The sequence below is a fragment of the Primulina eburnea genome, chromosome 5, assembly GCF_022965805.1.
Source record: "Primulina eburnea isolate SZY01 chromosome 5, ASM2296580v1, whole genome shotgun sequence".
Lineage (NCBI taxonomy): Eukaryota > Viridiplantae > Streptophyta > Magnoliopsida > Lamiales > Gesneriaceae > Primulina > Primulina eburnea.
The window spans coordinates 8,917,827-8,942,130 of NC_133105.1; the positions used below are offsets into that span (position 1 = coordinate 8,917,827).

Sequence of the window (24,304 nt, forward strand, 5' to 3'; positions counted from 1 at the left end):
TTTATTTCATACAGCTTTTACCCACAATTATATGTTTAGTTAATTAATTAAATATTAGAAATTCGTTTTATATATATATATATATATATATATATATATATATATATATATATATATATATATATATATATATATATAGAGTGAGTCTCATGTGAGACCGTCTCACGGGTTATAATCCGTGAGACGGGTCAACCCTACCCATATCCACAATAAAAAGTAATACTCTTAGCATAAAAAGTAATACTTTTTCATGGATGATCCAAATAAGTGATCCGTCTCACAAATACGACCCGTGAGACCGTCTCACACAAGTTTTTGCCATATATATATAATTTTGATAACTTGCACATCCATCGTGAACACATACGTCGATATATATGATGTAACACTCACCTACAAAATGTAAATTTTTTCTATATTTAATGTAGGGGTGATCACGGTGCCGTTATTTTAAAAAAATTCAAACCGAATTGTCATATGCGTTAGTATTTTGAAAAATCAATTGCGGTTTTACATGGAAAATTAGCTTTGCGGTTTTGAGCGGTTGCGGTAGGTTTACGGTTTTTTTAATGAAAAATATTAGAACATATATTCTAATTTATTTGAAAACAACAACAATATAGTTTCTTCAAATATAAAATATAGTTCAAAGCATATAAAAATAAAATAGATAAAACAATAATCAAGATTCAAAACTAAGTTAATAATTTAACAACACAACACATTCATAACAAAAATGACATTTACACTATTTTATCTTTTTTTTTTTTACTTTCAAACTTCAAACAAAATATTGTAAAAAAATAAATAAATATTTTAAATAAAAGTGTATTATGAAAAATAATTAAGAAAAAGATAAGTTTTATTTGTAAAAATAATAATTTTGAAGAGAGTTGTGATATAATGAATGATGAATTATTTATTTGAATATGTTATTTACAAATTATTATAATTCTAGGCCTAATATTATGACAAGCGGTTTAGGCGGTGCGATTTGGTGCGGTTCTTGGTCAAAAAATAATCGAACCGCGTATGCGGTGCGGTTTATGATTAATATTTTTAATCTCGGTTTTTATAAAATATTATGAAAAACGGTGCGGTGAAATTCGGTTCGAGTGATTAGTAAAAAAATTGATCACCCCTAATTTCATGGCATCAAACATCAAATTAATATTTTCATTATCTGATTAATCAAAGTAAGTTGTATAAATCATGCAACTTCTTTTATTGTTGGTTTTTACTCATATTTTGTTAGAACACTGGTGTTATTTGAAACATGAAGCTGAAAAATATTAATGTGACAGAGGAAAAGTGTGCACCCCATAGAGTAAAACTAAAAACCAACAAAAAAAGTGGTGTTCAATTCCTCCGTGCATTTTTCTTCCAAGTTTGAGTCTGTCACACAGAACTTGTCCATTGTAATTTATCTGGTGAGCGTGATTTGCAAGTTATTGCATGGATATTTTGAGTTTACCAAAAACACACCAAAAGATAGCGATAGCGATTGCGGATGCGGGCTCTAAGGTTAAAAATAACCAACATAAAGCAAAGTGATATGACTAAACCAAACTTTAGATGCCTTTAAAAGAAAGGCCCTTCCGAAGGTGTTCGACCTTTTTTCTACTACCACTCTCCTTACAAGTACCTGCCAAACTAATAAGGCAAGCTTTTTTAAACCCTAGTTTTGGACACGTGTTTAATTAAATTTATATAAATACACATAAATAATTATGTGATTAAATATATATTAAGGTCCGTTTGGTACGTGTGATAGGATAAGTAAATGATTAATAATTAAAGTGATTAAAAATGAGATATATGGATTAATAGTATGGTGGGATAAATAACATGATGTTTGGTATGATTTTAAAATGATGGATTAATTTTGTAAATTTTTTTGTAATGACCAAAATGCTCCAAATATTTATTAAATATATATTCTTAAAATAATTGGATAGATAATTAAATAATAATTATAATTTACATTTATTAAAATTAATTTAAATATATTTATATATATTAGAAATAAATTTATACATATGCATTTACTTTAATAATTTAAATAACAATAATATTTTGAATGTTAATGTTAAAGAAATTTTTAGAAATAATTACAATATTATTGTTTTTCATAAAATAATTATAAATATTCTTAAAATAATTTGATGGATAATTAAATATTTATAATTAATAATTAAAATAGTAGTAATATTTTGAATATTAATTTTAAGGTTAAATAAAGTTTAGTGATATTATAATATTATTGTTTTTTAATAATTATAAATATTCTTAAAATGATTAAATAGATAATTAAATATTTATAATTATAATTTATGTTTATTAAAATTAATTTAAATATATTTATTAGAAATATATTTGAAAATATTATGGTAATCATTAAACACAATAAATTAGAATTTAATAAATATTTATTTTCATATGAGATAAGAGTATAAAAATGTAATTTGTGGTGTGTTGATAACTTATCCCACTTGATTTGTTAAATTAATAATCAAATAATTAGTCATAAAATTAGATCTTAAATCGAGTCAAAATGATTATTAATATATCTTAAAATTTTAATCAAACATTAGATAACTATGAGATTATTCATCTATCCTTATTTAATCACATCAACCAAACACACCATAACAAAATTATTATATACAAACGGATGGCGACACACGTAATACAAATGTTTCGTATAAAAAATGAGAATGAAGTAGTTTTATGTTATTTATTTTTTTAATTGAAATGAAATGATAGGAGTAAAAATAAAATGTAATATATATAGTTATATATATATATATATATATATATATATATATATATATATATATATATATATATATATATATATATATATATATATATATTGTATTGTGTTATGTATATATAAGTAGTATTGATTCACAATCTATTTGTATAACACGTGAATGGTAAATTTCTGCATATTTATTTTCTCAACAAGTATAAATATGTTAGAAAAATATTAAAAATAATAATTAATTAAACAATATATAAAGAGGAAAAAAATTGTATTGTCTTATGTATAAACATATTTATTTAAATATGTATATAGTATATTTGTTATATAATAAAATTTGTATGGATATTTTTGGTCTATTAGATCTAATTTAAAATAAGTTAAGGTGGGCCAAATTTTTTTGGAAAGCTGTCAGCCTTTGTTTTTAATCTTATAAGTTCTTTAAAAAAAATTGTGCATGTTATAAATCATTATTGAAAATATATCCGAATGAAGAGAATTCAAAAGAATTAATATTCAGATGTTATTTTCTTTGAACTTGATCATCCGGAAAATTACAGTATACAAGTATATATAAATAATATCTTGTCATATTTATCTTGATCATAAATTTCTCTGATAAATATTTAAAAGATATACAAGTTGAATATGTAAAAATATTTTAGTTGAAGCGTTTTATTAAACACTTTGTGTGCAATATTTTGGTATTTGAAACACACATAAAATGCTTCAAAAATGAATCTTAAAACAATAACAATAATTAAATGAAAAAAATAAATAGACATGAATTTTTTTATGGATGTTCGGATATTAACAACTCTTATGTCACCTCTTCTTCCACCTAGGAAGGATTCACTAAAAAAATTTGATTTATACAACTCCTTGTATAAACTCATTTCAATTTAGGACTTATCTATTGTCTAATTGAAACTCCTATCACATTTGATTATGGGTCGTAGCCTCATAATCCACATAATATTTAACGCCTTTTATGTCAAGACTGCAAACACAATCTATAACGTCTTTGTGTATAGAATCAGTACTTATCTAAACTTTGAAGCTCAACCCTCATTTATACGTGTGTGAAGATTTTACAAAGTATATATATATCAAATGTATCATCACACTTGGACTTGCTCTCATTCTAGCTAATATCTTCATGTAGTTGCTCATACTTTGAATCCTCTTCCAAAGCTTGTATTTGATCCTTAATATGTTGTCTATATAGCCTCCAATAGTGATATATACGTTAGACACAAGAATACGCCCGTTTGAAAAGGTTGTGTACATATTATGACAATGCAACGATCAAATTCGCGTTTCTGGATATTTTATGAAACTGGGATATTATCAGATCAAGCAGATCAACTGTGCTGATCCGATCAAATTGTGCTGATCCGATTGTCTGATCTGGTTTGTTATGAGCTTGAGCTGTTGGGTTGATCTGAGCTGGTCCAAGTGAGTTGTTCACAAACTAGTACAAGTTGACTGTTGGCTTTGCTTTGTTATAACTCTTGATTCGTCGATTTTTGGACCAAGTGATAAATATTACATTTATCTCAGCTTTCCATATAATTAAGAATCACTTCATTCCAAGTTTGTAAGAGAAAGATATGCTTGACAGATCAGGTTATTAGTAATCTAGAACTTGTTTTTTATTATGTGCAGAACCAACAATTTCATCATAATTTATCAGCTTCTTTCGTTCTGATTCAGACTTTGATTAATGAAGATGATTTGTAGATCATTCTCTTAGCTTTATAATGCACATTAAATCATTTCATTTGAATAATTGAGTTGAGAGCTACGACCAAAAAAATATAACTGCTCCATTCAAGCTTGTTATTTCTGTTTAGATCAGCTCAATATTGCGACTAATATTTTGCCTAGATAACATTAAAAACAATTGATCTGTTATGAAATATGATTTGTATAAAATTGAGTTTTCTACTCATTTTTTCTATGAGATATAATCAAAACATAGCTCGTCAGATTTTCAACTTGGTTGATTTCAAGTTTCAGCCTTCAATTTGAGCTAACAACTTCACACTTAGTAAATATGCTAGAAATATAATAATAACTTTTATTATAATCAAAATCAAGATTGTTTGTGTTTCTCAACTCAACACTTTCAAATCTTAGCAAATACGAATAATGATCTTCTACAAAAAAAATATATGTATAACACTCTTTCGTAGATGATTATTTGCACAACAATTGATTCGCTAAAATGCTAAAATCTTAATTTGGAAAGATGGATGCTTGGGAAATTCATCGGGACTCAAGTATTTTACGAGCTAAAGGAAAAAAATATAACAATAAATGAATAATTCCACACACTACAACTTCGAGTATTTTAATAGAGAACAAGACCCACCTTGTTTATTGAAATCATAATTTGAGGTACGAGCTAGTATTTGTTAGTTTTGAACTAATAATTGTCGACTTTATATTATTAAGACAGTATTGGATGGCTTTTACTTATTTTAAAGTGATTTTTTTAGATATTATTTTGAAATAGATGAGAAGCAAAAATAGTAAAGTTGTAAATAAAGTCCAAATTTAATATAAGTTAAAATTTGAGTATTTATTAAAATTTGCTTTCAAACTTAATTTTTAGTAAAATGACAATAATATCTTTAATCTATATACATCATTTATTTTTTAAATTATCTAAATTTTGGTACTAACACCATTGAAAATATATTTATATAATTATTATTACATTTTGAATATTTTGTATCAAAATTAATTTTTATTTTTTGTAACATAAATGCTTGAAAATTTATATAAGATGAATAAAAAACACATGAAATGTTTTTATAAATACTAAAAAATATGTAAAAAAAGTAAAAAAGTTATGGAAATGAAAATAATAAAAAAAATGCAAAATATATTAAAAAAAAAGAGCTTGTAATAAAATATGATTGGAATTTTATGAGTTCCCTTCGAAACTCTTAAAAATTGATATATAATTTTTTTTTTATCATTTTACAAATTATAAAAATTAAGAGCAATTATGGAATACTAGTTACTCTGCATACGTATTGCATGTGTACAATCTTTTTTATCATTATCGATGTGCTAAATTGAAATTTGACAAATTATGGAGGGACTAAATTGATATTTGAATGGTTAAAATAAAAAAAATAAAGATAAAAGTGTGTTGAAATTTAAAAAAAAAAACAAAAAAACAAAAGTGTAATATTAGTATCATATAAAGATAAAATTGGAAAAAAAGTTGGTGTCTTCTCTAGATAGTTATTATCATATCCTCACACTTAATAATATAGTATAGATAGTATAGATGATAAATTTTTTAGAGATACAAATATCAAATTGTAACTTTAAACCATTAAAAAGAAACACATGAGCAAAAAAAATATGTCAGTCTTGCTTCTAACTTTTGGTTTAAAATTACATAAGTTGAAGCAGAAGCTGACATTCACAAACAAATCAAGTGCTTCCTAAAAGCTCGTCATTATCGAGTGATTTTCCACGAGTTAGCGATTAGATTAATTATTTTGTCGATTGATCTTCTAACCAAGTAATATACACTAGAAAAAATTACGTGTGATGGGTAAGATATATAATGGATTTTGTGAATAATTGATTTTGAAACATATTATCGATATAAGTATTTGATTGGTATCCACATAGAACCATCGATTCATATCGAGCCTTTATTCTTTGATTATCAATTTTTCGCCAGTGGCTGCGACGAGGATTGAAGAAAGGCATGAAAAATATACTTGGGTATGGATACTTGATTATTTGGGTTGAACTGCCAAAAGAGCACTATTGGGATACTCTTAATTTGCGCTATTATAGATGGATGGATTTCAAATTTGAAATCCATGTATTTTTATTATTCAGATAAGTAAGATTATAAACTTTAAATTCAGAATCTTAAATGTTTATATAATATTTTATGTTAATAAAGATGAATTTCAAGTTCACTCAATACTGCTGTAAATCAATTCTATTTTATATTATCAATGTTTAGGTAAGTAAGGTCTGAATTTAAGAATTAATGTATTATTTATTGTAAACAATAAGACTATCGAAATATATGGATTTCAAATTCATCTTCCTAAATACACCCTTTAAAGAATTATACCACGTGTTATACTCAAAAAGAGTTAGAAATATGATGGAGGTATATCTTCATAAGTATATTGAGACCTATTATTGATATCCTATTTCTAGATTTTCAAGATGTATATTTGGTTATTTTTCACGTTTTGGTAATATTACATATTTTGTGTGTAGGCATACGATAATTGAGGTGATAAATGAGTAGTCTAGATGCAACATTATTGAAAGTCTAGGGCAGGGACTCTACGATGATCATGCCTATTTTTGAAGAAAATTTATAGATGAATTGATTTTCAATTTCTACTTAAAATTTCAAAACTTTTCGTTCGTTAGAAATTCGGAAACACATAAAATAAGTTATTGCAGATATTATGTTATTATAATTTGGAAGTGTATGTAACGTTTTACTTTTCATTGGTATGTATACAATGATAATGAACCCTCGTGATCTTGATTTAATCTTTTGTTTCAAGAGGATAAATAATAGTTTCTGCTAAAAAAAAGTGATCAGATATATATGACGATCAGACTGTTTAACATTTCAAAAGATTGAAATATAAGTGATGTTATCCGGGTAAATCAGGTTAGCAAAAGTCGGAGCGATCCACCAGATGGTGATATAGTATGATGCTTTTGGGAAATGATCAAGGAAGATATATCTGTGAGGAAGGTATATCTCGGTAATCTTGGGCTTCTACCATGACCTGCAAACAATGAAATAAACTCGTAAATGTGCGCCAGAGGGATGTACGTCGTATCCACTCCGATGCTTAAGTCATCAGGTGAAGGAAAAAAGTGAAATGGCTTGTATATGTGGTGATATACGTGAAGTGCTCAAGAGTTCCGAATTCCAGAATCTGTAAATGAGAAGTGTACCTGCTATTTATAGAAAGAAATCCCATGATTATCTTGTTTTCAGTGCACACCTGCTAAGTATGGTAAGGCGGTTGTCCATACCCTGCTTCTGATGACTTTTCTGACACGCCAAACCCATGTTGTTCTGATAATAATGATTACCAAGCATGAGATAGCCCATACCAACAAGTACACTTCGAATTTTCTTAATCAAACACATTGATTTATTTGCTTAATTTTCATTCATTAAGCATAAAATTCCAACAAGTGTGACACACTTCTCGAGATAGCTCGGATATAAAGTTCCCGGGGAGCCCGGGGAGAAAATATCTTGAGTAATCCCATGCCCGGATACTACAGAAAATAATTTGCATATGAACTCTGATTCGAGCTATCCATTTAATTGCCCGAGTCTTGCTCTTATGGTGTATCAATAAGTTTTAACAAAATGCTGAAAAATATTAATTGGTTTCGGTATAACTTACCAACCAAATTATATTGGGATAACAAGTTCACGCGATAAAAGCTTTAAAGTTTTCTCAACCAAGTTAGTGAAACTAATTAATGGACTGCCCCTGCTGCCTATCTAGACCAAGTGTAGGGTAGAAACCTAGATATACATATAATTATTATATCTATTGTTTTATGAAAATTAGAGACAGACTGTCTTCTTACACAGGCAACATTTATTTTTTATTACAAAACTTACAATTTAATTATATACTTTTTCAAAATTTTATTTTATTAATCTCATTTTCATTACAAAAGTTTCATTTTCGATTGTCACAAATATATATTTCGATTAACTAATTATATATCTCTCTTAATTAATTAATATTCTTCAAATGGAAAGAACAGAGATAGAATCAGATTAATTTCCGAAATATCTTTCTGGATATTTTTCAATGTCCCGGCTATTCACATAAACAAACATACAATATGTTTTAGATGAATTAAATAAACAATTTAATTAGTAAACTTTATTTTTCTAACGAATTTTTTGTATAAAAAAGAAAGCAAATCATATACATACACGTTGTTGACCAACTCAAGCTATTAACATTTATGGCTTTCTGCAAGCAACGAACCAGAAATTAAATACAATTGGGTGAAACCATAAATCGCAATAAAAAAAATCAATGAATATGGTGTAAATATCTTCAATTACTATAAAATTTTTTTGGTAGATTTATGTAACTAATACGTCTCGAATAGGTCTCATGTGCAACGATTCATGAGATCGGTCGATCTAATTTATATCTACTATAAAAAAAAATAATAAAAATTAATATTTTTGTAATGAAAACTAATATTTTAATTAAAAAATAATATATTTTATAAATCGAACTAGATTGAAAATCTTTCTAGTTGGGACGTGGTCTCTCACGTCTAGTCATTTTTGTTATACATTTGAATCATTGTGACTTCTAGAAGAAATTATTATTTTTCTATATTATAGCTTACTTGCAGGTTTCATTAATATTGCTCTGTTTTTTGTAGGCTGCACGTGTATTTATGATATATTTTATATAAAATAGATATATTTTACTATTTTTTAATATCTAATTTGTTTGAATCGTTTTGGTGTTTTTAATTATTTTTAATGGATGGATTTTTTTTATTTAATAGGTGTATTTTGGTAAAATCAAATGGTTGAAGTCGTACTTTAAATTTGTTTTAATACATTTATTTATGTTTTTTCAGAGACAAATTTTTTTTATAATTTGAGACAGATATTTAATATTTCCATCAATTACATTAGATAGAGTCATTCCATACATAACGTTCTCACGTACTATGCACGCATATTAAGATCATTACTCTAAATTATAATTTTTAAAACCAGCTCTGATGTTCATCGAACCAAAACAATGTGTCACTCAATCATCAATTCAACCTGTCAATCAATAATATGTCATTTGGTCGAATCAGGTCGACCTGATTCATACTTAAAATAAAAATTAATATTTTTAAGATAAAAAATAACATTTTTCATGAATCGGATTGAACGGTAGGTCAATCTAACAAAATTGATCCATGAAACCGTCTAACGCGATATTTATAGTCAAATATAAAACTAAAAATTTCACGACATAAGAACACATTGTAATTGAAATATATTAGGTAAAAACTCCAGAAAAGCCACATTTATATATTCAGAACATCATATTATTATAAGAGTATTCTTTAGAAAAATACATATATTCATAATTTTTGTTAAAATTTCACCATTTTTTGATAGGAAATAACCCAATGAATTTTTAGTAATTGGATAATCGGTTTAAATAAAAACAACACCATTTTATTTGAGTATTTCGCGTGTAAATTAAAATCCGTCTAATTAAAAAATTCGGACCAGATGACATCGATCCGGTTCACCGATTTACACATTGCACCAGCAGTTTGGTCCGGCTTCTGAAATGCTGCTCTAAACCACATTGCATGACTACGTTGTACTTCTCAGAAACAATAGAAGTTATTTAAGCATAATGTAGAAGAAGATTCTTAATTTTTTAAAGATAAAAAAGCTAAAGTGTCGTTTTCTCGTATCCAAAGAGTAGCGAAAGCTTAAATTTTTGGTTTTGACATTCAAATGTTAATTGTACGCGTATGATTTAAAATTATTCATAGGATATTTAGATGTTTATATTTGCATTCTAAATGCGGGCTCTAACTCTCCAGCTGTTTAGACGACAATAACTCGTGTTGTAATTTCTCACGAACAATTTACTAGATCATCTTTCGTTCTTTAATTGTCTAATTCAGTCCATGATTGAAGACTGTATTCTTTTTCAAGATCGTACTAGAAACCTTGAAAATATTTGCGTTGAGAACGATCGCCGAAATTTAACAATACGGCAGCGGTGTGCGGTGGCTGGAGGTGGGGCAACGACGACATACAGTGGTGGCGTGGAAGAGTTCGGCTGTGACCTTTAAATGTATGGTGGTGGTCGAATTTTTGGTGTGTGAGAGAGAGAAAATCAAGACTAGATCTCTTGAAATTTTGTTATGTGTTATCAACTATTGATAACCTATGTTTATAATCTTTCAATCAATGAATCATCATGTTATATCATGACTTTTCTTTTATGATGTATTTAAATGATGTCAAATAATTTATGTATATTTTTTTTCAATTTTTGAATAAAATAATATAATAATTAATTGATTATCAATTCACTTATCTTAGATCATCAAGAATATTCTTTGACAATTTTGACTTAATAGTCAAATAATATTAATTATTAAATTTTAAATTCACTAATCAATTAATTGTAGTTTCATCATAATCTCATCGATGATCAGACATCTCCGATATACAAGAGTACAAATTTTCGTTATCATAATGAAATTTGAAAATCAAAATTTTCAAGTGATTCATTTTTGCTGCAACCTATTGTGCGAGCTCCCTCACTAAAACAGATAGTTCAAATCTCCTCAAAAAATTAACAGTCAAGCTAACTTCCACAACTTACAAAATGAATCTACTTATAAACTTTTTTTATAAGCAATGTGTTTGATATCTATTAAACTACAGTTGCCAAATTCAACTTTTTGAATTTGACTATCTGAACGAGAATACGTAATTTAATACTTGCGTGACTCTCAATGATTCATGTATACAACTAATCGTGAGTTCACTATAACCAGTGGTTTCGAAACAAATTTGTTTCTTATATGCCTTACCTAATTAGCCTAACTATGTGCATCAACCATTTGATAACAAGAATGTAAGAACTCAAATCTGATAGCACACATCAGATCATAGTAAGAGCATCTAGTAATATCACTCCATGACCCCCTAATCAGTATCACTCATGGTACCTACAAGAACTAATAGATTATAGTTAACATACAGTACAGTTCCTTCACTCATATATCCCGATCGAATCGGAATCATTGGTATATCGAAAGCTGTAACTGAATTCGATAATGATGCAATGTATATTTGAATTATACTAATGACATCAGATGTGCAACTAGAGAACCACATTCACTAAATAATAAATCTTACTTAGCTAAAGATTCCTTGCACTATTATCTATTCAGTTCAAATAAGATATCTACACTCGCAGGTGAGTGACAAATCCCCGACTACAATGTATTGGTTCCTATATTTTTCAGGACTACACACAATCTCGCGCCCTGTTAACCCTTTTGAAGTCAATAAACAAGTCAAAATGCAGTCCAAGATCTAAGGACTAATAATGTACAATCATAACCACTTGCTATTCCACTCGAAAACTGATAACCACTTGGAAAGTTTGAGGAAGGGTTGTAAAGTGATCCATCCCATGATCATTAACCTATATGAATAAACATCTCATTTCCTTACCAATGAAACACGATGTTTACATCACAAATGCTAGCATCGAGCTCGATCGAACTCTATCCTTATTTGAGACAGCTAAATCGACTAAGAACATATTTAAAATATAAAGTACAAGCATGATGAATTTTATGGTCAACTTTGCGAAAATGACCTCATGGTACTAAAGTATGTTCAAGTTTTTTTTATATATGCAACGTTCATGAGTATACAGATAAAATAAATATCATAATTGGATAAATTATCATTAAAATAAATATCTTTTTTAAATTAGAATTAATAAAACACATGCCACAAATTGACTTACTGAATATCTATCCTAACAAAAAATTGTACAAGACATACACAAATATGCTTAGTTTAAAGACAGACATGCAAAAAAGTTATGTATATATCTATCTATATATATATATATATATATATCTATATATATAGAATAATTTATTTCTTGAATAAAATAAATTTGAATTTGATATAATATTTAAAAATTAAAAGTTGTAAATTTCATTGAAGTCCCTCATGTTCTCCATTAAATTCTTGAACTGTATCACCTTACACATTCGCGAGTTAATGGCTAGCATATAAATGTCCAAGGCCTATCACGTTCCATCATAAAACTCAGGAATTGCTGTTATTCCGTGTGCAGTTCCAAATTCTGGGTGGACTTTACACATGCACTTGAATATATACGAAGAAACCCGAGTAAGGATCGGGGACGGTCACGGAGCCACCCCAAAGGTTGGTTCGGCTCCAACCCGGTCTTAAAACAATATTGTTAGTAATTAGCTCATGCTCGAATATTTTTTTGGCTACGTCCCAGTTGGGGATTACACCATATGTTCTTCTCTCGATATAGATAGACACCAAACCAATTTATATTAATAAATAATTTTTTTTTTGTATTAAATATGATATATATCTATACAACGTTAATGATTTATCGACAATTTCTAAATAATCAGGGTCAAAGGACAATTTTCGTCCTGATGTGCTGAAATTGTCAAAACTCTTTTGGAGGATTCGTGGGATGTTTGAGGATAAACAGAAAGCTACTCAGTCCAATCCAATCCACTCACGTAAACATGACATTGTCTTCCCTTTATTTAATATCTTTCCAACTATATTCATTATGTGCATGGGGACGCGTAATATTAACTAATTATTAATTGCCTCAACTAATTTTGAAAAAGTCTCTAATTAATCGAAATATTATCTTTTATATATATATATATATATATAAATGGAAGCAAGAAATATGATCTTTTGTTAGTTCAATAAATTGGTTTTTTTTTTTTTTTTAATGAAACACTGCTCACATAGGATCTTGTCCAAAAAATTTAAAATCTTATTACATTAATATTAAATTCTAAGATAATCAAATATCATGAACATACATATAAAACAAAAAAATCAAATTGAAACCGTCCAAATTGTTAAAAAATATACTATATATTTTAATTAAAGTTTTTTATTATCATCACTTTTCATTCAAAAAATCAATGTTATTATATCCTGGGGCTCATGGTCCTCACAACTTGGTTCATCGACCTCCTGAGCTGCATCAAATATTAAAAAATAACTTATATACTATTGAGATAGTTGGATAAAATACATATAATTACTGTTTTAATATTTCAATACTAACTTAAGAGATTTTAATAATATTTTATATATGTAATGACTTCCCATCTTTTTTTTAAGAATGTTTTTTAATATGACAAAAATTCATGTGAAACGGCCTCACGCGTCGTATTTTGTTAAACAGATTTTTTATTTGAGCATCCATGAAAAAATATTATTTTTTATGTTAAGAGTATTACTTTTTACTGTGAATATCAGTAGGGTTGACCCGTCTCACATATAAAGATTCGTGAGACCGTCTCACAAGAGATACCTACTCTTTTATTATTATACACGACGTAATAAAAATTAGAATTTTACATATATAATTCTATCCCTGGTAGTTAGCTACTAATATATTTAAAAATCTTGATTATAATTTTAGGAATATATATATATATATATATATATATATATATATATATATATATATATATTATAGATAAGAAATAATCATGGAGAAATTAATTTTATAGCTAGTAGCCAACATGATCCATGTCCGAAAGGAAAAAACAAGCAAAAGTGGCAACATGTTAGCCAACGAGGCAAGGTCGGTCCGGTCAACATCTATCTTTAATGCTCGGTAACTGTAACTGAACTCTTTGAATTCATGCATGAATACATGCAGCACAAGTTTCCTGTCATGAAAGTTATATGTGGAAGCATTTATTTTAATCATATTTTAAACACAGTTATAATTTTAGTCACGTATCTTCGTTTTTTTAAACGATTCTAGTATCAAATTTTAGTTTTGTATCTTTCTATTTGTGACATTTTTAGTCACTCTTTATTCAGAATGCTGATGTTGTACCGTATACGTCATGCCTGTATCTAGATTACATTGCACTCCATCGGTCTCGTGTCAGAAAAAAATATTAAATTATGGGGAAAAACTAATTATAGCGAACTAAAACTGAAATTTGATAATACTGATGATCAAAATCGAAAAGAGACAAATATATACAACCCAAAATATGATTTTTCCTTTAAGATATTCCGAGGTGAAAGTCTATTTACTTATTTTTCAATTAATGCATAGTTGCTATATATAAAGGGAAAATATTTTTTTTGATACAATAACTTGTCTAATTTTTAATATTTGATCTACTAATTTGTCGAAGTTTGATTTCGTACAATAACTTTTAATTTTCGGCTATTTTAGTTCAATTGCTGATGTTGTACCGAAAATATTGACATGACAATAAAAATACTAAAGTGACATTGAAATTTGTTGACTTGTCAAATGTTATATAATCAGCAATTGAACAAAAATAACTAGAAATTAAAATTTAATGTACCAAAACCAAACTTTGACAATTTAATGGACCAAAACCCAAAATTTGATAAATTAATGGGCCAAAACAATATTTTCCTATATCATATGGTAATGTGTTATAAACTTACAATAAGTTCTCTTATAAATTAATCATATTATACTCAAATTTACAACAAACTTAAATTAAGGACAATTTCTAAAATATATATACGACACAGTGCAGATATGCATTACCACATAGCAACATCTCGATAAAAAGGCAAAAATTTCAAAAATGGAAAAACGCATTACTAAGTTTGAAATTCAATAACATAGAAGATTAAAATAACAAAGATTCGATTTTGTTAGATCATCGTCGATCAGATATTAATTATAAAACATTTATCCTGACAATTTATAACTTATTCTGTTCTAATTAATTGCTGTTAATTGTACCACCAAAATTTAAACTAAATCTATAATTAAAAAAAATTATGGCATGTTAATTCTATAACCTGAACGCAGATATAATACAATACAATACAGGAGAGTGTGGACATATTCATATGGCATCGATGACTTTAATGTTTGAACAGACCAAACAGAAGAAGGTAGTTAGGACACAGACATAAATCATGCAAACCATTATTTCCATCTATTTAAACAAATGATTTCTTCCTCGTTCACTCACTCTCCCCACACTGCAAACATGGCTGGCAAAGGGAACCCAACTCCCCACACGAAATCCTCTCCAGTTCATGTTCTCAGTGAAGAAAAATCCGATAGAAACCATGCCAATTACCGCTCCTCCATCCGCTTGAAATATGTCAAACTCGGCTGCCATTATCTGATCTCCAACGCCATGTACCTGCTGACGATCCCTCTTCTTGCCGCCGCCGCGGCGAATCTCTCGATGACCCATATCGAGGACATGCTTCAAATATGCAACTACCATCTCCAGTACAACGTCCTCCGGGTGATCGCTTGCACGTCTTTCATGGCGGTTTTGGCCACCGTCTACTTCATGAGCCGGCCCCGGAGGGTTTACCTGGTGGATTTCGCGTGCTACAAGCCTGATCCTTCACTTCTCTGCAGCAGAGATATGGTGATGGAGAAGGTCTCCACTATTCTCAGCGAGGAGTCCGCAGCTTTCATGAAGAAAGTAATGGACCGGTCCGGTTTGGGTGATCGGACTTACGCCGCGGCCCTGCGTGATTTCCCGCCTAAGTTTCGATTCGACTGTGCGAGGAAGGAAGCGGAGATGATAATATTTGGCTCCATTGATGATCTTCTGGCGAAAACTAGGGTGAAGGTGAGAGATATCGGCATTCTTATTGTGAATGTTTCGGCCTTTAGCCCTACTCCGTCGCTTGCTTCGATGATAATCAATCGGTACAAGCTCAGAGGGGATGTGGTTAGCTGCAACTTAGGAGGGATGGGTTGCAGCGCCGGATTGATAGCTGTAGATCTTGCGAAAAGACTTCTACAGGTCAGCTCTCATGCAACACAACTTTACTTTGAATTAACCCTTTCCTTGTGTTCTTCAAGAAAATCAGGATTAGAGATATAAAAAATTATAATCTCTTAATCTGTATGTGCATCGATGGATTTGAATTCGACGAACGAATTAAAATCTAATCATTTTTTTATTATGATCGGAGAGGTTTTGCTGTCTCCAGGTTCAGACCGCTGACCTCTACCACCGTGAATAAATCTAGTCATTTTAAGATGCATAAAAAAATGTTGTGAAGAAAAAAGAAGAATTTGAAAGATCTAATCGCACTTTTTCCCCCAAAACATCAACACGATGAATTTGAAGCTAACTCGTGTGTTTTTGGGTTTCTGTATCAACCAAGACATTATGTACGTATTTGATACTGATTTCAAATATATTTCCTCAAATTCCACAGCATAAATAAGGTATGAAATCACAGTGAATCCTAAGTTTTTTTTATAAAAAGTTACCGTGTCAATTACTAATTAGAATTCATTTCTTTATACGATATATTGGCCCAAATTAATATATAAAAAGGTTTCTAGCTTTAATATCATTTTTTCTTGTTTTAGTCTTTACTTTATTAATTAAGTGTTGAAAAACGTTCATTTTTTCTTTTTTTAGTCTTTAATCTATTAATTAAGTTTTGAAAAACGTTAAATAATTATTTAAAATAGTTAAATAAAGATAAAATAAGAAGTCAAATATTAGCTGAAAATTAATGATCATGCTCATCGTGTCGCCTCCCAATAAATTATTTTCAAAGTTTCATAGCTAGAAAATGAATGGTTCAGGACGCCTGTAGGAACATAAAACCCCACATATTATCAAGTTGGTCTAGTAATTCTCTTATTTTTATCTTTATTTATTGCGTAACACCCAGCTACCAACATACAGCTTGTACGCCTTAATTACCTGAATGTGCCGATGTAATAAAATATTAAAATTAAACAATTTATTACATATTAATCAGTCATCATTTTACGATAAGTTTGTGAATTTGTTCACGATAGTTGCATGCAAAGTGTTGATGTTAACTCTCTAATTATATATACCTGAACAGATGCAACCTAATACCTATGCCTTGGTCATGAGTTTGGAGTGTATGACCCACAATTACTATGCCGGAAACGACCGATCGAAGCTGCTCACAAACTGCATCTTCCGGATGGGCGGGGCGGCGGTGCTATTATCCAACCGATTCCGTGACTCCTGGAAATCGAAATACGAGCTAATCCACACTCTACGTACCCACAAAGGCGCCGACGACCGAGCGTACAAGTGCGTGTTCCAAGAGGAGGATGCCGAAGGAAACGTCGGGGTCTCGCTATCGAAAGATCTGATGTCGATCGCCGGGGAAGCGTTGCAAGCCAACATCACAACGCTCGGACCTTTGGTACTTCCTATGTCCGAACAGCTTCTGTTCTTCATCACATTGGTTGCGAGGAAAGTGTTCAAGATGAAGGCCGTCAAGCCGTACGTGCCGGACTTTATGCTCGCGTTCGAGCATTTCTGCATCCACGCCGGCGGGAGAGGGGTGTTGGATGAACTAGAGAAGAACCTCAAGCTCACCGAATGGCACATGGAGCCATCGAGGATGTCCTTGTACCGGTTCGGTAACACGTCTAGCAGCTCGGTGTGGTACGAGTTAGCGTATTCGGAGGCCAAGGGTCGGATCAAGAAAGGGCATCGGGTGTGGCAAATAGCGTTCGGTTCGGGATTCAAGTGTAACAGCGGGGTGTGGCGAGCGTTGAAGAACATCGACCCGAGCAAGGAGAAGAACCCGTGGACGGATGAAATCGATCAGTTCCCTGTCGTTGTGCCAATTAATTAAACGTAATTTATTAGTAATAAAAGAAGCAAGCATACTTCTGTTCGCAACTTCATACATTTTGATCTTAAAATTTATTCTAATTATTTAATCTTTATTCAGCTTAAATTCGTTGGTTCGCACAATATTTAGCCAGTTTTCGTAAAATAATATAAAATTTTCCATATTTAATAATTTATTACGAGTTTAAAGTTGATTTTCATTATGATCTCTTCATCAATATTATATTAATGCCAATGGAAAATAGAAAAATCAGTTCTAGCTAGAATGGTTTTTAAATTAATAGCAGATATATATAGCACATGCAATGCGATCTAGTTCTCTAAATTATTTAGTCGAAATAATGGTTATTTATACCATAAAAATTACTAAAAATACATTAAAAAAATTGTAAAATTTAGTAAAACATTTATTATATTATTAATTTTCTATTAATTCAATCAAATCCATATAAAATCTGCAAAATGTAATGAAACATCATATACATTACAGAACCATGCATGATTTCATGAGAATTCCCCTGCATGTTTTGTAGGGTCAATTGGTAAATATGCATTTGTGACAATTTAATGCAATGGAATTAAATTAGATCAGTAATTTAATTCAATCCAGCTAACTACCATGCCAAATGAACCCTATTTAGTAGCTAGAAACAGTGATTTTCTTACAAAGAAATTCGGCCAACGTCTCCCTTTCGGAAATTCAGCCGAACCGTTCCGGCAGAGCGAAAAACTAATAAATTCGGTTTTACGAAATCTTACTGAACTTCAATATTCGAACCGATCCATCCATTGGAACATGTATGATGTAACCCGTGGAGTAGTAATATATAATGTCTTAATCTAGACAAATTAAAAGACCCTTATTAGATATTGGGGTATTTCGTACAAATCAGAAGCATTTAAGTCTACCTACATACAGGTGGTGGGGGGGAGTTGCTTTTTTGAGTGAATTAATCCGGGAGGGGGGTGGGGGACTAGGGGGTTGGTGCCGTGCTTTCTCTTATATTTTAAATGGGGGTAGACCTGGCCAAAGGGTCGGTTTAGGACGGTTACCATCCGAGTTATGGACTCGGAGGTTCGGCTTCTGGTCCAGGTGCGGTTCAACCCTTTTATTTTTTCAAAAAATTTAAATTACAAAAATAAAAAATAAAAAAGGCTTGCACTTATATAGTTATAATTACATAGTATAATCATATAAGTTGCTTACGTATCTTTTCTGACGTACATGAATCAAAATCTATATATATATATCGCTTACCTTTGCATGCTTATCTTTATAAATCATGTTATTCAATCACTCACATTTCCTCCAATCGTTGTTCCATGTGTTCCCTCGGTTTCATCTTGACCGTCTTCATCACTTTAATATGTTGTGTTCGGCTGGTGGCTTTTGACCAATCATTGAGCAAACATTGGCTTCCAAATTTTTCGCTCCTAAGCTAGAAGGTATCTCATCCAATTTATTTCCTCTGATATTAAAATCTTGCTCCACTGCAATCGTTGAAACGAGGCAAGCTAGAATTTATTTTGCTTGTTAGACAAAATTAAATATATTTGTGTTTTTTGTGACCATCACCGCAATATGTTGAAAGTTTCCTCATATGCATCATTAAAATCAAAAGTAGTAAAAATAATTCTCAAGTTCTTGACTGGAACTTGAGGATCCTTGTGGACGTTTCGTCCGTTCGCTTAATAAAAGTTGTGTTTTAGTAAGTTTAGAAGTAATATTACTAGTGGTAGTGGAATCATATGCTTCATGTTGGACAATTTTTTCACCATTTTTGGTGTTGTATTCATTATAAATATAAAATAAATGGGTTCTAATATTAAACAAAACTAATGAGATAGTTGGAACAATTTCCGTTATAAGGTTTAAATAATCATAATATAATGTTAACATTATTTGTAAACCATCTAATTTAAGTTTATAATCTAAAATAAAATCACACAAAAATATTTCAAAAATTTCCAAAAAATATTTTCTCATTTTGGTTTCATGACATAAATACATTGAACTAAAGAATCATCGCTAGATTTAATATGTTCATTTAAATTACATGAAACGTTGCAACAATGTATTAAAAAATAATGTGTTAAAAATAAAAGAGAAGCAGAATAATAAACATCGGATAATTAGTCACTAGAATCATTAAACATTTTAAAAATTTCACAAATACTAGTGCATTAGGTTTTATTGATTCGAAACCAAATAAATATCACGAGCAACATAATAAATTTTCATATTTAAAATATGGTAATAACAATTTATATATCGAATCTCAACAAGTTGGAACATCTCGTGCAAACGTTTTAGGCATCATATCAATGATTTTGCAAAATTTACCCCATTGTTTCATAACTTAGAGATGTGTCAATAGATAATGAATTGCAGTTCTAATTGATTTAATATATGATTTAATTTTTTTTAGTTAATCCTGAACACACAATTTAAAGGATTCTTTTCCACAAACCTCATTGTGTAATATTTAAAATGCATACTTATTCTCTATGAAAATTAAATAGGCATCCTTAGACTTTAACATTTTATAAAAGTTAAACACCCCACTGAACCACCTGAAATCTGGCAAGCTAAAATATTTTGATGATATCTCATAGAAAATGATCAAAATGAACAACAGGTAGAACAATAAAAAAGAAAACTTAATTTTCTACAAATCATTTTCCAGGCTGGTAATACTAGTCCGAACGTTATCTATGAACCAGATGCTAGAAAATCGAACTTGATGACATGAAAACAATAACCAGCGTCCAGTTAGTATATATAATATCCGAACTAGTCTAGCCAGCCTGAAATGATATGTAGCAAATTGAGTTTTATTTCTAACCGTTTCCCCCCTTGATCATTTTGATCATTAATTTATGAGATATTATCAAAAAACTTAAGCTTATCAGATTTTCATGTTGTGCAGAGGGTGTTCGTGCAACTTTTATAAAAAAGTTAAGGTCTAGGAAGCCTATTTAATTTTCAGAGAGAAGAAGTGTGTATTTTTTATATTTTACGGCGGGTTTTGTGCAAATAACTTCAAATTTAAAATATGACATGTGCACCTAATATGAAAAAATTTACCACCTAGTAATGATTTACATGTTTTAATAAGCCCACTAATACTATAAGTATTTACACTAGCATAATCAAGAAATATTGAAAAACTTGAGAAGTTCAATCATATATATTCTTCTAAAATAACAAATATAAGTTGAAAATATTTGTGGCATGTGTGATTAGTTAAAATATTTATATATGGAAGCAATCTTTTTTCAATGTACAAGAACTATAGATCTAATGACATCTAATACCTATATATATATATATATATATATATATATATATATATATATATATATATATATATATATATATATATATATGAAAAATTTGCCAATGATCATTCAAAATATTCGAACACAGAAAAACTTTATTATATAAACTATTTAATTAATTCATTTTTTTGTTCAACAACTAATTTTTTAAGCATGCATTTGAGTGTATTTCGTGGGATACATCTAATAGAAGGATTTGCACTTGTTAAAAATCAATTTTCAAATATAATTTGTCACAACAACTAAAAGAAAATTGTTCAATCGCAAAATATTTTGATTTTTTTTCTCTCTCTAAATTTTTATTCAAAAAATTTAAAAATCTGAGAAATGCCGGAATTTGAGTTTGAGAACGATCAATACCAATTTCCACTTGATGATTTTTCTCGAATTGCACTACAAGAAAAATTATTTTCCGCAGCACGTCATCAACATCGTGCATTAAAAGCACGCTGCGAATATTACTTTTAATGGTGTGCACCCATATGTGCGCTGTTAATATTGTTGCACTTGGCAGAAATAACGACGTGCATTTATGTGTACTGTTAATAAAGTATAAAAACGACAGCGTGCAGTTATATGTGAGCTGTTAATAACCTATGCAATTCTCTCAGCGCACAATAAAGGCACGCTGTTAATAGTATTATTAACAACATACTGTACGCTGTTAATAATAAATCATTTTACAAAAAAATCGTGTCTAGACATTAACGACATACATAAATCGCACGCCGTCAATATTATTATTCATGGCATGCATATTAACATGCTGCGAAAAATGGGCGCCCAATTATTAAGCGAATGTGTTAATAAAAATTTTAAATTGACGACGGTTTTACTTAAACCGTCGTAAAATTTAGCGACGATTTTTTTGAAACTGTCGCTAATTTGAAATTAGCAACAGTTTTAACTCAACCGCTGCTAATGGCCGTATTACCAATTGTCGCTACTAGCGACAGTTATACCAAAATATTGAACTTCCTTAGGGCCACGAAATATCCAGACATATTTCATACACCAAAACCTTTTATATTTCAAAATAAACTAATATCCACAAAAGATGTTTCTTTAATGATAATTTATTTCAATTAATATATTTTAAAATACATATGATCTTATCATTATTTGAATAATTGAAAATTAAAACTTATAAGAATAAACTTGAACCGAGGAAAAAATTATTACAAAAATTCAGGTGCATGGGCGCCTAAAACTAGTGCCCCAGCTCCCTGCTGTTGTCTAGGGTAGCCTACTGCGTCTTGGTCTGCCCGGACAATTCTAGGCGCACGGAAACACCCAAAAATGGCGTCCCAGAGTGCCTGATTTTGCCTGGGCAGTATGTGGCATGCGGGCGCACGCAAAATGGGAGCCCCCACATGCTTGCCTCTATGCCGATCGCACCAAGCATCGACGAGTGCAGCGTGCACTTCTCTTTCAGCACTGGAGTGTTGTAGAACGTGATGCAACGACCCTCTACTTTCAAATTTCTGCTAAATAAATTTTTTTTTTTTGAAAAAACTGTACCGTAATTCAACACTGTAAACCTGAATCCTTGGAAAATAGTTTTCAACCAAAATTTATTTTTCAGAATTGAAACCATTAAAAAATTTCAAGCAAAATTTTATTTTTAATATCTAAACCAAACAGCAAGCAGACTTTGAATAAAATGACAATGATTCAACATGAATATCTTTGATATAACTTGTTGAGGAAAATCTATATAAATCAAGAGTGCATCATATTAAATCATAAAGAATTGAACAATAAACCATAGCAGAAGCGTATCTAAAATCATAATTCTTACGTTACGTTTTGAGAATGAGTGGTTGATCTTCTAGATCTACGCGTTCTTTCTTTGAAAAAGCCTTCAGTTTCTCGTCAGATCTATTTTCTATAACGGGTTAGAAAATATGGAACATGATAACACGCGACACGAAACCATGATCAATATATACAACGTTGATAATTATCTTATGATATTTTCGTTTTAGTCTATCATAAAAACAATAAGTACATTGTTGTCTCTACACAGTAAAAACACAAAACCTATCAGATACATTAAAGACTAATAGCCAAAACTTTAATCGATCACTTTAAATCGATTTAACTTAATAAATAACTCATAACACATAATTATTCACATATAAGTCTATATTATAAAATTGATCCAAAAAAAAAAATTTAAAAACAGACCATTCATCAATGTAGAAAAGAACACAACCTAGCGAAGACCAAAGTTGAAATATAATATATACATATTCAAGAATTATGTCAGTAGGTTATAACTTCTCTTGTGAACTCTAGCAATATCACTACGATTCAACACTTGAAGTTGAACTTATTTCAGAAATCCTGATGCTGCTTGTCCAATGATAAGTTTCTTGTCCCAACTTCATTTGTTCGTGATTTGTAGTAACATGTGCTTTTATACTCAGTCATTTTCATTTTTTTTGCCAAAACAAAAATGGTAAGAAATAAACAAGAGATAGTCATATACACTACTGACTACCCCAATGAAATAATGAGATAACTGAAAATCCCTACGAATTTTGAGCTATTGACTCCCAAAGATTTAAAATTTTGGCCAAACACATCATTGTCAGTAAGTTTTGTACCCACGAGATGACTATTGCAAATGGTCATGTTTTTAAATAGAGTACATGTCTAAAATGTCCTGACATAACTTGTAGAGAAGTCATGATATATGTATAT

The 24,304-nt window shown here is 29.8% G+C and overlaps 1 protein-coding gene across 1 annotated transcript; it reads left to right on the forward strand.

Moving 5' to 3' along the window:
* Positions 1 to 15,586: 15,586 nt before the first annotated feature.
* On the forward strand, positions 15,587 to 18,348 carry LOC140832921 (3-ketoacyl-CoA synthase 11-like). The gene is made up of 2 exons (XM_073197222.1): positions 15,587 to 16,414; positions 17,484 to 18,348. Exons 1-2 carry the CDS (start codon positions 15,593 to 15,595, stop codon positions 18,252 to 18,254), a joined length of 1,593 nt encoding a protein of 530 aa, XP_073053323.1. The 5' UTR covers positions 15,587 to 15,592; the 3' UTR covers positions 18,255 to 18,348.
* Positions 18,349 to 24,304: the final 5,956 nt, after the last annotated feature.